Raw genomic sequence first — 14,764 nt, 5'->3', positions numbered from 1 at the left:
AATAAGAAACATATATCATTTCGGAAGTTCATTCTTTTTCTGTGGTACTGGGGACTGAACCAGGGACACTTTACCACTGAGCTATGTTCCCAATTCTTTTAATTTTAAAATTTGGTATGGTCTTGCCAAGTTGCTCAGGCTGGCCTTGAACTTGTGATTTCTCCAGCCTCAGCATCCACACCAGCTGTGATTAAAGGAATGGGCCACCACACCTGACCCTAAAGATTTATTCTTAAAAAAAATGTAAATGAGACCAAGGAAAATCTTTTTCCACTCAGCAAGCAAACATTCATGTAATTTTCTTATAATTCTTTTTAATCTGTTATCACTTACATGTCTGCTACCCATGTGTCACTGACACAGTATCACCTACTGTAGCACTGTTAAGCATTTTACTACCCAGTGACAATAAGCAGTCATTAGCCTTCTTTCCCAGAGACTATGGACTATTTTATCCATTTACTATTCCAGCAGTCTTTAAAATTACTGTCAAGTATGAAAACTTGAAATTGTCTTACAACTATAAATGAATGGAGACTGTAGAACTTCGTGTGACACTCCGTACCCACAGTCTACTATACCCCCTTGTATACTTCTCTACATTTTGGTCCTACACATTTCTGGATAAATTCAGAAATCTTACATAACTTTGATTGCTACTCTAAATATGATCCCTTTCACTATCTTTTTTTTTTTTTTTTTTGGTGGTTCTGGGATCAAAATAGGGCACTGTGCATGCTAAGCAAATGCTCTCCTACTGAATTACATCCCCAGTTCAGTTTTACAGTCTAATGTTCGCTGACTTTTAAAAAAGTTAAATTTTGCATCTGCCTGTCTTCTTAGTTGTTTCAGAAACATTTAAACAAACAAACAACTTGCCCATTCTCAAAAGTTTGAATCATCATTAAAGATCCACAGGGAAGCCAGGCATGATGGTAGTATACACCTGAATCCCAGCAACTTAGGAGGCTGACAAGAAGGATCTCAAGTTCATGGCCAGTTTCAGCAACTGAGACACTGTCTCAAAATAAAAAGGACTGGGGATGTAGTTCAGTGGTATAGTTCAATGCCTAGAACAGCAATAACAAAAGAGAAAAAGGAGCTACCCTGAAAAAAGACTAAAGGAAACTATGATGAAGGAATGAACCCCAGAAACTCACCTTCACGGGACACATCACATATAAGTTTCCAAGCTTTTATAATATCTGGGTTTTTACTCTGGAGAAGAACAACACATTGGTATGCTCGCTTCTTAAATTCCTCCTCGGTATCGAACCTCTTTTTAGATTCCTGTTTTTAAATAAAAACATGGTACGTAAGAATCCAATTCTATATTTCTAGATTAAAAAGTTTTTCTAAACACACACAAACACACTATGAGAAAGTGAAGATGTATAACATTGGAACAAATGTCCTACCTCAAGTCAATTACGTTATCATAGGGGCTGAGGCAAGAGCTCTGTGGTAAAGCACTGGCCTAGCAGGCACGAGGCCCTGTGTTGGGTGCTCGGCTCTGCCCAAAGGTAAAAGAATGTTGTTACAGATGAAAATGCCAAACAGCTATAGTCTTTTGAGGTTTTCTTGAAAACAGAAAACTATCACCAGTTGTTATTCTACTTTCCCAATTCACAAAAGACTATTTTACACCAATACTTTTGTGTTCAAGTTAGTAAAGGATAGTGAACAAGTAGGACTAAATTTTCTGTGCCTTAAACTCCATTTTGGTAATTTTTTTTTTTTTTAAAACTAAAAAGAATATTGCTTTCATTATTTCATTTTGGAAGCTAATACATGCTTACTGGAGGGGGGAAAAATCAATCCTAAACTGTGAGTGGTAACAATCTGGTGTATAATTTCAGATTTTTTTTTTTTTTTGCAAATATATACCCAATTTTTAAGAAAAGTTAGAAATTACTTATTTTTTTTAATACAGTTTATAAATTTTAACAATGGATTGCAAACATTTTCTTGGATTAATAGGTTTACTTCATTACATTAAAAAGATAGAATTCCAACAGATAATTATTATTTTAGCAGTTTCATATCAATAAACATTTTCCTTATTTTCAAATTTTCATTAAAAAACACCAAAAGAAATAAACCCCACAAACTCTTACTTTTCAACACAGCAATCTTACTTTTGGGATGTTTGTTGTTTTTCTTAAGTTAATAATACTAAAAAAGGAAAAACTCTAAACATACAACATTTTTTTACTGGATAACAGGTCCCACTATTAAATGGCAAATTCAATAGGGCAATACTGTAAACTTTGGTACACACACCAAACCAACAAAGTAATGTGTAGTTATGACAAAGTAATATGTAAAAATATGCAATGTTAAATAAGCACTAAACTATGATAAATGATAAAATAAATGTGTATGCATCAGTCAAAGAATCAAAGGAAGGTGACCACTGTGGGTGATTTAAAATTATGGATGTATAAATGTCTTCTAAAAGCTTTTTTATATATACTTACTATTTTTAAAATACTCAAAATGTCTTAAACACTTAAAATGTATTTTCTTAATAAGCCCCTGCATGGCTTGGTGGCTTCTGCCTATAATCCCATATATTTGGGAGGCTGAAGCAAGAGGATCCCAAGTTTGAGGCCAAATTCAACAACTCAGAGAAAACCTGTCTTAAAAAAGTTAGGTGGGTGGTTGGTTGGAGGCTGGGGACATAGCTTAGTGGTAGAGTGACCCTGGGTTCAATCCCCAGTACTGCAAAGAACAAATGAACGTATTCACTCGACAACAGATAATAGATACAATTTAAATTTTAACCTAACACCAACAACAAAAAAATATGTATAAAGGGGTGAGTAGCCTTTTTCCAAATGTGAGGGATCCTGCTGCATTATACAACTTTTACAAAACCAAGTGCAATGGCTAGCATGAGGGTGGATGTCTATGATCCTGGCTATTCAAGGGGTTGAGGTTGCAGGATTTCAAGTTTCCCGTCAGACTGGGCAACTGAACAAGACTCAAAATTAAAAAGAAAAAAATTATAAAAGGGATAGGGCTATAGCTCAGTAGTCTAGTGCCCCTGGGTTAAGTCCCCAGAACTACAAAAACAAAACAGAATAAACCCGAGTGCAATGGATCTAGGAATCAAAGAATTTAGTTTTTCAAGTAGGTAAACTCAGTGAAATAGCTTTCATTTTCATGTGGTATGATATTGTCATGGTGAGGCCAAAGTACATAAACAAGTTTACATGTTCAGTAATTCAAGTTCAAGAGTGTCACTTCTGTATGGGTGAAACCATGACTTCCAGTTTACCAACTTTATCTACCCCATTTAGCTCTACAGTAGTTTCAAATATTCTGAACTTCCCAAGGAAGATGGATAATTATGACAAGTGACAGACACAAATAATATGATAAATGGTATCAAACCTTATAAAAAGCCTGAAGATCCCCAATAGGAGGTGAGACTGTCAGATAATCTGGAAATTTATCCTGCAGGTGAGCAATGAGCATGCCAAACTGGGTCCCCCAATCTCCTACATGATTTAACCTAATGCCAATCAGAGAACATAAAATAATTTGCAAAATGACAAAGATGTTTAAATTAAATAAAAGGAAGCACATTCCATTAGAAATTACTAACATTTAAGAGGTAGTGTATGACATGTAGTAACTGTTGACTTGGTTACTTCCTCAAGTGGGCTGCAAACATCGTAAGAAGCAAAGCCTTTGTCGGTTACTTTTAACTCTGTAAACCTAGTAACAGAGGCTACAAACAGCAGGTCACTAAGATTTACTGAATAAATTCTTAACAGTGGACTGCAATCTGTTTAGAGTGTAATGAATTAGGACAATCACAGTTGAATCAATTTTAGTCATTCTCACAATTTTATGTAAACTTAACTTTCAATCAATTGATTTAGTGTAAGTTAGACCAATGATTCCTAAATAACAATGGAAAAAATTCTTCACTCTATCTAATTCCAAACCATCAGATTCACTCAAGTAGATGACAATGATATGATGCTCATTTATCACTGTTTCCCTTATTTGCTTCATGGTAACCAGAGTAATCTTTAATTAGACTCCCACTGTTTTCCAATGGCTTCCCACTAGACTTGAAATAAAACCCCAATTTTCTACCATGGCTCTAAAGGCCCAACAATGTTTCTTGCCTGTCCCTTCCATTACTGGGGAAAATAAAATCTTGGCATACAGGAGGTACTCAAGAAGAGAAATATCTGCAGAATGAGTGAAGGAGGTTTGTTCTTGGTTCAAGAGTAACAAAGTAAAAACAGTTCAAAGGAGATGTCCAGGACATATTAAAAAGCTTAACTGGCGATTGTAAAGAAAAATTAAGATTATGAACCACTGACTTAACCAAAGGATTGCTTTCTCAAGTAAGATGTTTCATTTTCTAGAAATTTCCAGAGTTGGGGATATAGCTCAGTGGTAGAACACTTGCCCAGCAAGTGTGTGGACTTGGATTCAATCCCCAACACTTGGCGGGGGGAGGGGGAGAAGAAAGCAATTTGAAAATACATGCACGAACACATACCTTAGCACATCATAGCCTGCAAATTCAAAGAGGCGGCACATACTCTCTCCTATGATAGTTGACCTGAGGTGGCCTACGTGCATTTCTTTAGCTATATTGGGAGAGGAAAAGTCAACTACAACCTGAGATAGACAAGAAAAAGAAAAAAGGAGCATAAACATTTTATTCTGTTAATATACTACCATTTAATAATAAACTCATACCTAAATATCAGTCTGGGTTATAATTAAACTATACTAGACTTCCTGATGGATCTACGTGTACATATGTAACTGAAAAAGAATCAAATTCATTTATACAAATTACTGTCTATTTTCGTAATGCCTGATTTGTATTAGGTAGCTACCTTAAGGGGCTGGGGTTGTAGCTCAGTGGTAGAGCACTTGCCTAGCACATGTGAGACACTGGGTTCAATCCTCAGCACCACATAAAAATAAGTAAATAAAAGAAAGGTGTTTTAAAAAAAAAAAAAAACTTATGAAATGGTCAGGCATCATAGTGCATGCCTGTAATCCCAGCAGCTTAGGAGGTTGAGACAAAGAATTTTGAGTTCAAAGGCAGCCTCAGCAACAACGAGGCACTAAGCAACTCAGTGAGACTCTGTTTCTAAATTAAATACAAACAGGGCTGGGGATGTAGCTCAGTGGTTCAAAGTCCCCAGGTTCAATCCCCAGTACCCCACCTCCCCCCAAAAAAAAAATCATGAAATGAAGTTTAAAAAACTCCTAAGACTGCTTAGAAATACTATTTCACAATTACATTCACCTCAAATATTAATGATTGTGTCAATAAAAAAGTGAAAGTCATTCCTAGTTACAGCACTCTTCACAAACTTCTAAGGAACTACTCTATCAACAGAAGACTTTATATATACCTTTTTTCTCTCTCCAATGGCAGGTAGTTGAACTCCATTCACCAGAAGATTGGTCAACTGTTCTGATACAAAATCCTTTCTTAGATGGACGTTAATAAAACCTAATGAACAATGGAAGAGAAAATTTCAGATAGTCTCCCATCTTGAATGACTGCTTACTCCCAAGGATTTTCTCAATTTCACTTATGTTGGCTTCAGAAAGTTCATCTGGCTTTGATAAAACACTTTGGGATTTCAACATTACCCAACATCCTCACTTAGGCCCTCTTATAATTTCCTGTCTCAGTATCTATTTCAAACCTTCACTGCTCTGAGAGCTTCCTACTTAATTCAGGGCCTTTTCAACTGGGGCAGATGATTTGTTCATCTCTTGACAGAAAAGAGGATCTTTTGCCACAGATCTTTTAGCCATTATCTCTCCCCTTATTGCTGATGGAAACCAAACCACAGGGAGTCAAAGTAACTTGCCCAAGATCAGGCAGCTAAATAGTGAAGTCTAGACGAAAAACTCAATATTCTAACTTGCAGTCAAGGTGCTCTCCCATCTTGTTCAGTGTAGAAGTGTTCTTTTGCTTGTTCTTTTTTTCTTCTTTTTTTGTGGTGGTGCTGGGTATTGAACTTAGGGCCTCACAAATGCTAAGTAAGTGCTCTATGGACCAAAGAGCTACATGCCCAGCCTCAGCATGTGAGTTTTAATAGTGTTTCTTATTTTCTTTCTTTTTTTAAATTTCAAAAAGAATTTATCATCAATACAACTATTAAGAAGGATCACATTTTATCATACCAGGACCAGCAATTTCAACTTTTTCAATACATTCATTGTTTGGCAGGTGTCTGGTGATGTTTTCAGCAATTTCTCTTGGATTAACTTTCTGTTCCTTGGTTTTGAGCATCTGTAACACAATATAAAAGTTACACAACAGATTTCAGCAAATTACTTGGAAATGCATGAGATGAAATATTTGCTTTTTGCAAGAAACTCATCAAAATGCAGAAAGTATCAATAGTGCCACGAGAATAGAAAACTGGCAAAACTACATGATCTACACTTCAAAATGAGTCATACACACATACCTGTACCTTTTTAAGAAAGAAAAAGTCTATAGTTATGAAGCCAGAGTCTAGCATATTTATATTTCTGATTGTCAAGTCATTAAAGTATGCAATATTCAGAACCGAGTAATAAACAGGACCCACAGAAAGAGGTCTGGACTTGTTATAGTGAACCCTTCATATTCAACAACAACAAAAAAAAGGAAAGCAAAAAGACATAACAAGCCTGGTGTAATCAACCAGAGACACATTAGATAATGTAGCTATTCAAAATGGGAAACTAGGTCAGGCTGGTGGCATAAGCTTACAATCCCAGTTCCTTGGGAGACTGAGGCAGGAGGATTCCCAAGTTCAAATCAGTTGGGGCAACTTAGACCTTGTCTCAAAATTTTGAAAGGGGTGGGGATGCAGTGCAGAGGTATAATACTACAAAACAAAACAAAACAGAAGGTGTTGGGTGGGGAGACAACTCCTCTTTTTAAAAACGAAACACGCAAGCCTAAGTCAAAGATGCACCACTGTGCCAAATATTTGATGGAATGCTAGTTAGTAATTGGCTTTTTTGTTTTGGATCAAACTCTGGGGCAATTTACCATTGAGTTACATTCCCAGTCCTTTTTATTTTGAGACAGGGCCTCACTAAGTTGTTGAAGGTCTTGCTATGATGCTGAGGCTGGCCTTGAACTTGCAATTCCTCCTGCCTCAGTCTGCCAAGTCACTGAGATTACAGGCATGCACTAGCATGCCAGGCACCAGTAACTGGCTAACTCTTAATTTCTCACTTTCCAACAGTCATTAAAACACTCAGCAATCCCAGACATACCAGGAAAAACCATAGCAAAACAGTACCAAACACTGCCCTTATATAATGAGAATTAAAAAACAAAACAAAACAAAACAAAAAAAACAATTTATTTTTAAATAAAGAACATTAGGAACATATAACTCTTTCCTCAAGTTTTGTTCCCGCCCCTGGTACCAGGGGTTGAACCCAGGGGTTGAACCCAGGGGTGCGTATCCACTGAGCCACATCCCCACACCCCAGTTCTTTTTATGTTAAATTTTGAGACAAGGTCGCATTAAGTTTTTGAGGTTTGCCTTGCACTTGTGATCCTCCTGCCTTAGCCTCTGTAGCTGCTGGGATTATAGGTGTGCTACCACACCTGGCTTAGTTTTTCAAACTGGGAAATGTCCTTTTCATTAAGGATACAACAACCTGCTATCATTTATGTAAATGGTAATGATGATGACCATACCTAAGAGAATCAAATCACCCAGAGTGAGTCATAACAACACATCACCTGAGAAATGCCCATGGCACTATTACACTGATAGTCCCCAAACTTGGGCTGCTGACTTGGTGTGACTATCAGAGGAGGATTTTCCAGGTCTGGATATGCAGCCTTAATGGCACAGCCAAAGACTTCTTGTAGGCGGCTGTTGATGTTAATCATATTTTTAGTTGGTCTGTTCCTCTCTGCCTGAAGACTCTGCAAAAAAGAATGGAAATGTGTTAACAAAGTACCATCGTAAAATAATGTCCCCAAATGTGTCAGAAACTTTCAAATGTCTTGAGAAAAATCAGAACAGAAAATTTACTCATGGTGTGATCGTCTCTTACCTCTGACAGGGAGTAGGACAAGCCCATCCCAGGGCATCTAAAGCATGCTTGGAAATGAGATCTTACTTTTCACATTTGTTTTATCAGAATAGAATCTGGGAAGGAGCTGGGGACTGGGGCACAGCTCAGTGGCAGAACAACTGCCTAGCAGGTGCAAGGCTTTGGTTTTATCTTTAGCATGACCCTCCCTCCCCTGAAAAAAGGAACTGGAGGAAGTAAAAAGGACTGAATCTTTTCCTCAGCATCTCCAAAGCTCTGAGTTAACAAGTATAAAACCAGTCCTGAATCACTTCATATCAAATACTGGAAGTGAAACGCATTGGACAAAAACTAAACAAAACAAGCACTCTCTCCATCAAAATGCTGACTTCTAAAAAGTAGGTCCAAATCTTCAACTTGTTGGCTTAGAATCAGACTTCCTTAACAGGACTCCCATAGCTCAAGAAATAAAAGCAAGAATCAATAACTGGGATAGATTCAAAGTAAATAGCTTTCTCTCAGCAAAGGAAACTATCAGTAATGCGAAGAGAGAGTCTACAGAGTGGGAGAATATCTTTGCCACTCATACTTCAGATAGAGCACTAATTTCCAGAATATATAAAGAACTCAAAAAACTCTACACCAAGAATACAAATAACCCAATCAACAAATGGGCTAAGGATATTAACAGACATGTCACAGAAGAAGATCTACAAGCAAGCAACAAACATATGAAAAAATGTTCACCATCTTTACTAATAAGAGAAATGCAAATCAAAACTACACTAAGATTCCATCTCACCCCAATTAGAATGGCGATTATCAAGAATACAAGCAACAATAGGTGTTGGCGTGGATGTGGGGAAAAAGGTACACTCATCCATTGCTGGTGGGGCTGCAAATTAGTGCAGCCACTCTGAAAAGCAGTGTGGAGATTCCTTAGAAAACTTGGAATGGACCCACCATTTGACCCAGCTATCCCCCTCCTCGGCCTATACCCAAAGGACTTAAAATCAGCATACTACAGTGATGCAGCCACATCAATGTTCACAGCTGCTCAATTCACAATAACCAGACTGTGAAACCAACCTAGATGTTCTTCAATTGATGAATGGATAAAGAAACTGTGGTATATATATATACAATGGAATATTACTCAGCTATAAGGAATAATAAAATTATGGCATTTTCAGGCAAATGGATGAAATTGGAGAATATCATGCTAAGTGAGATAAGCCAATCTCAAAAAATCCAAAAGACGAATGATCTCAGTGATAAGCGGATGATGACACATAATGGGGGGTGGGAGGGGGGCAAGAATGGAGGAAGGAGGGACTGTATAGAGGGAAGGGAGGGGTGGGGGGGAAGGAAAAATAACAGAATGAATCAAACACCATTGCCCTATGTAAATGTATGATTACACAAATGGTATGCTGTTACTCCATGTACAAACAGAAACAACATGTATCCCATTTGTTTACAATAAAAATTAAAAAAAAAATGCTGACTTCTTCAGGGCATGAAATAAATGGGAATATCAATATTCCAGAAAAACAGGTAGTTTTGTCTTACTATAAATAATACCGATGTTGGCTCTACCTCTATCTCCTATTCATTTAAGATAGTACACAATTACCTCTATTACTGCACTTACACTTTCATAAAATTATCCATCTCCACTGTTATACTGCTGGATGCAGATGTCTAATTCATGCCTCTAACCCTGGCACCTAGCATTGGACCTCACATATAGCAGGTTATCAAAAAAAAAATGCAAGCTGGCAGTGGTGGTACACATCTGTAAACCCAGCTCCTTGGGATGCTGAGGCAGGAGGATCACAAGTTTGAGGCCAGCCTGGGCAATTTAATGAGACCCTGTCTCAAAAAAAAAAAAAAAAAAAAAAAAAAAGAGCATGGTGATGGGGACGGCCCTCACAAACACAAACCTTGTGTTTGTCCAGCATGTTTGGGCCCTGTGTTCAATCACAGCACCCCCTGCCCGACACACATGAACGAACACATATGCTTTTAATGAAAACACTTATGTTAATCAAAATATCAACAGAGGTCAGGGCAAGACTGTAGTCCTGGCTACTCAGGAAGCAAAGGCAAGAGGATCACAAGTTCAAGTTCAAGGCCAGCCTACACAATTTGGCAAGATCTTTCTCAATCAAAATAAAAGGGTTGGGGATGTAGAACACTTGCCTAACGTAAGAGAAGTCGTGTATTCAATCCCCAGCATCACACATAGCATCTCTCTCTCTCTCTCTCTCTCTCACACACACACACACACACACAAGGTGTGAAAGTAATGGTAACAACAGTCAGATATAAACTTTTATATAAAAATCTGAGCTAAGTGCTGTATTTATGTTATTTAACTCCATCTACACAACAAAATTCGAGTTTACTATCATCATTACATGTGAACTAGAGATTAGGTAATTTGCCAAACATAAGAATAAATTGGGGGCTGGCGTTGTGGCTCAGTGTTAGAGTGCTTGCCTAGTATGTGTGAGGCCCTGGATTTGATCCTCAGCACCACATAAAAATAAAATAAAGGTACTGTGTTTACCTACAACTAAAAAAAATTAAAAAAAAATAAAAAATTTCAAAGCCAAGATTCAAACGGAGTATTGGAATAGAGTGTAAGTTCTACATATTCTCATCTCTATCTACCCTATGAAGAAATAATATTTTAAACTCACCAAAAACCTGATTTTAAAATTTTAGTTGATCAATAATTCCCCAACGTGAGAGTGCTTTAAAAGATGAAAGACATGCTTTTCACAATCTAAAGATTTCTAATAGCAAACACTAAAATTATTTAGATATGCTCTTAAGACCCAAAATCTACTATAATAAATTTAAATATTTTAAATGATAGGGGTATTGGTATATATGCATGTTCTAAATGTGTGTGCATATATATTAAACATACATACATAGCAACCACTCTGATTTATGCACCAAATTTATATCTGATTAAAATAAATGTAACACTTTGTTTCATATATGCGAGTTTTTTTCTCCCCCCAGATGGTAAGCTCCAAGAGGGTAACAGATATTACATATGCTAGGAGCATCTCTTATAACTTGAAATAAGCATTCTGAAAAACTTCATATTATGCAAAAAATTACATCCTAAAATAATAACTTTTAAGGAAATTAAGATTAGAAGATTACTCAAAATCTATGTGATTCTGTATCAGCAGTACTATCATAACAGCAATCTTAAAATCATCAGTGGGAAAGTACCTGTAATACTTAGTAAATACTACATTTAAGATTTTACCTTAAAAAGATACTGACAGCTCAATGGAAGTGGGCATGAGGAAAACTGAGGCTAGTGCCAAGATAATGACAGAACAAGGGTAAAGTGCTTCCCCACCATCCAGTAATGCTTCTAGTTACAGCATGTGCCCAAAATGAGTCAGGCAGGGTGAATGGTCATCACACAGAGTACTTTATTCCTGTGGCTTGCTCTTTTCAGTTGGTTGTGTACCTTGTTCAGCTGATGTGAACCAAAGCAGCTTCCTCATTGCATGGACAGCATTCTCCTATCTACACGTGAGAGCTAATTTGTTACAGAGATGAGCATTAGAATACACAGAACCGTCTTTAGTATATATTTCCCTTATTGTGTTAGCACATAGTTTTTAATTAAAAATATAAGAGAATTCACTATAAATAAATGAATGCAGAACAAACGATAAAACCAGAAAGATTTTTTTTTGTAGGAGGAGATTCCATGAAAAAGTAATATGTTATTTTAGAAGATTCAAAGACAAAGCTCTTTCAAGCACAGCAGATCACGAATAGGCAATAAAAGGTCACAGGAATGGGGTAGGCAGAGTACAAAGTGAGTAGACACGAGTCACCTTTGGAGGGAAAAGGTAAAGACCACGAAACTGGCCTGAAACTAATACCCACACATAGGAGAACAATTATGGGAATGAGATCATACTCTGGGATGTGTCATCAGGAAACTGGAAAAGCAGGCCAAAAACTTCAAGCTATTTTATTTTTGACCAAACTGATAACCACTGTTGGATTGTGAAGCCATTAAATAAACAGAGAACAAGATTCATTAAAAAAAAAAAAAAAAAAAAAAAAAAAAAAAAAAATCTGGAAATATTAAGTGGAAAAAAACCCCAAATGATGCTGAAAACATAATATAAAAATTAAACTATAAAATAACCCACTCAGGTAGAGAAGGTATGCGGGTGTATTTAAAAATATCTCCTTTATGACAGTGGCAGAGATTTCAAAACTGAAAATGTTTTCTAAAAAAAAAAAACACAGGCATAAGCTGTTGAAAGAAATATCTCAACCCTACTTACTCAAGTAAGTAAGGTTTAGCTACTTTAAGCTAGCTAAACGTTTGTAAGATGAAACATTCTGAGGGGTCCTAGAAGGATACGACAATACCGACTTCTTCATCATAAGCATCAACTACAAGTTCTAGCTTGTTTAATGCAGGAAAAGCACAGGGTTTCTCTCTTCCTTTGTCTAATTTCCACAGGGTACACTTACAGACTCTTCAGTTACAAAGATTTTAAAAAACACCCGGAGTACCCACCTTTCGAAGAATATTCAGTCGATACTTCAACTTTAAATTTTCTTCTCTCAATTGCTCCAAATTTGGAGAAGCTTCTAAATAGCCACAGTTTTTCAACCGGTCAATTTCAGCAGTTAGAGACTTAATCTCTTTTTCCTATAAAAGGAAAGGTAATTATTCAGTCCAGTGTGACAGATGGCTTCTACAATCTAGTAACTTTACTTCATTTCCCTTCTCCATAAGACAAGGCAGAGATGATGAGAATGGATTTTCTCTTTGACAAGTTGTGATTTTTCCTTCTCTGAAACTCTTGCATTTTATCCTTGATAAGATAAAACTAAGTGTGTGTCTTAGGGAACCAGGAATGATCAAGAATGGTATAAGAGGGGCATAATGGCCCACTCCTGTCATCCTAGCAATTCAGGACACTAAGGCAGGAAGAACACAAGTTCAAGGCCAGTCTGAGAAATTTAGCAAGACAAGAACCTGTCTCAAAATGAAAAATAAAAAGGGCTGTGGCTGCAGCTCAGTAGTAGAGCACTTGCCTAACATGCATGAGACCCTTGGTTCAATCCCCAGTACCTCAAAAGGAAAGAATGGAATAAGCTTTGTGCCTAGTTTCTTTCTTCAGCTCAACAAACGACCCTGTCAGAGTATTAGTTAAGTTTCCGCTGACTAACCTACCTCTATTTCTAAATTTTATGACTTGATACTCTAAAAACCAAACACCTGGACTGGGGGTGTGGCGCACTTTCCTAGTATCATGGGACCTTGGGTTTGATTTCAAGTACTGCAAAACACCTTCTGTCACATTCAATATAGCTCGAGAATCTATCTACCTTTTACCCTTTCCGGGGCTAAGCAATTTTCCCATTTCTGCCTCTCTATTTCCAGTGACTTAGGCCCTAGGCCAGGTTTTGTACATTAACTTCAAAAATGAATGCCATGAAAATCCAGAAAGAAAGCTTCTAACTTAACTGCAAAATCCAGGGGAGAGTTTTCACCTGAAATTTCAGAATATTTATCAAGTACTACAACCAAATTAAAAAAAAAAAAAAATTGCCATGAAGGAGCACACACTGTTCCAGGCGCTGGGCACCTCTAAGAAATCATCTTTATGAATCTCATCACAACCCAGTGAAGCAGTACTACGTCCCCCACAGCCATAAACACGTGGCTCAGAAGAGCAAGGAGCTTGTCCATGTATCTGACCCACCTGTACTTTGTGACTGCTGATCTAGCACAAAGCAGTTCCTGTAATAGGAGAGAGTACGAGAAACGGTTCTCCTACCACCTCTTCCCACCTGGACATAGAAGGAAATGAAGCAGGACCCACTTTCGCTTTCACAAGTTGGGGCCCTTTTTCCCCACGGACGCCGAAGGCAGAGAGCAACCCCCGCCCCATTATCCGACAATGAGCCAGGCGTGCAGCCCCTTAGGATTTCCCCTGCTCAGGGTCGCAGGACGCAGCTCGGCTGCTCTTTCTCGCCCACACCGCCGTCGCGCCGCGAGTCCTAAGGCAGCACAGATGTGTGCGGGGAGGAGGGGACCGTGGCTCCAGTCCACCGGAGAAGCCACCTCGGCGCGGCCCGGGAGGGCGGGGCCGGCCACATCTCTGACCAGCACGGTCACACGAGCCTTGCAATGGTCGATCTTTCCCTCTCCCACCCCTTCCCTCTCCCACCTAAGAGGAAACAGCCCCCGGGGGAAGTATGTGTCTCGGCATCGCAGGCCAGGGGCTCGGGACTTGGGCGCCCGCGTCTGGGACCCGAGATCCTGCCTCGCTGCCGCTGCACCCAGCGCCGCTCGGGCAGGAGCCGGGGCCAGGTCCCTCCGCTCCGAGCCTTTCCGCCGGTCCCAGGCGACACACCTGCTGCAGCAGCCGCGCGGAGCACTGAGCCACTAGAGCGTCCATCCTCCCGTCAGCGCCTTTCACGCCAAGTGGCCGGAAGCGGAAATAGCTAGCGATGTCCGGAAGCGGAAACCCCTCCCCGGGCCCCCAAGGGCTCGAGTAGTTCTAGGGCTACCGTCTCTGCTGCCCCCTGGCGGGATCCAGGCGACACTGCGAGCAGAAGGCGGGGGGAGGTCCGCCAGGAGCCGGACTGCAGGCCTGGAATGTAGAGCGGAGGGCAGAAGATTCCAGGGGAA

The 14,764-nt window shown here is 38.8% G+C and overlaps 1 protein-coding gene across 2 annotated transcripts in view; it reads right to left on the bottom strand.

Moving 5' to 3' along the window:
- Rars1 (arginyl-tRNA synthetase 1) overlaps positions 1 to 14,547 on the bottom strand; it is a 33,194-nt gene extending 18,647 nt beyond the window's left edge. Inside the window, exons 1-8 of one of the 2 annotated variants that reach the window (XM_047556473.1) lie at positions 14,487 to 14,547; positions 12,638 to 12,772; positions 7,757 to 7,945; positions 6,187 to 6,295; positions 5,403 to 5,503; positions 4,529 to 4,650; positions 3,400 to 3,520; positions 1,161 to 1,290 (exon numbers count right to left, since the gene is read on the bottom strand). In XM_047556473.1, coding sequence (XP_047412429.1) covers positions 1,161 to 1,290; positions 3,400 to 3,520; positions 4,529 to 4,650; positions 5,403 to 5,503; positions 6,187 to 6,295; positions 7,757 to 7,945; positions 12,638 to 12,772; positions 14,487 to 14,531 — 952 coding nt within the window. In that variant the 5' untranslated portion in view covers positions 14,532 to 14,547. Of the gene's footprint in view, positions 1 to 1,160; positions 1,291 to 3,399; positions 3,521 to 4,528; positions 4,651 to 5,402; positions 5,504 to 6,186; positions 6,296 to 7,756; positions 7,946 to 12,637; positions 12,773 to 13,832; positions 13,959 to 14,486 lie in introns of those variants that run through there. The other variant, XM_047556474.1, reaches the window with a different exon arrangement.
- Between the last annotated feature and the right edge of the window lie 217 nt (positions 14,548 to 14,764).

Source organism: Sciurus carolinensis, chromosome 6 (assembly GCF_902686445.1).
Source record: "Sciurus carolinensis chromosome 6, mSciCar1.2, whole genome shotgun sequence".
NCBI classification, from domain to species: Eukaryota; Metazoa; Chordata; class Mammalia; order Rodentia; family Sciuridae; genus Sciurus; species Sciurus carolinensis.
Note: the sequence above shows the minus strand (reverse complement) of the source record. Positions and strands in the feature narration are given on the sequence as shown.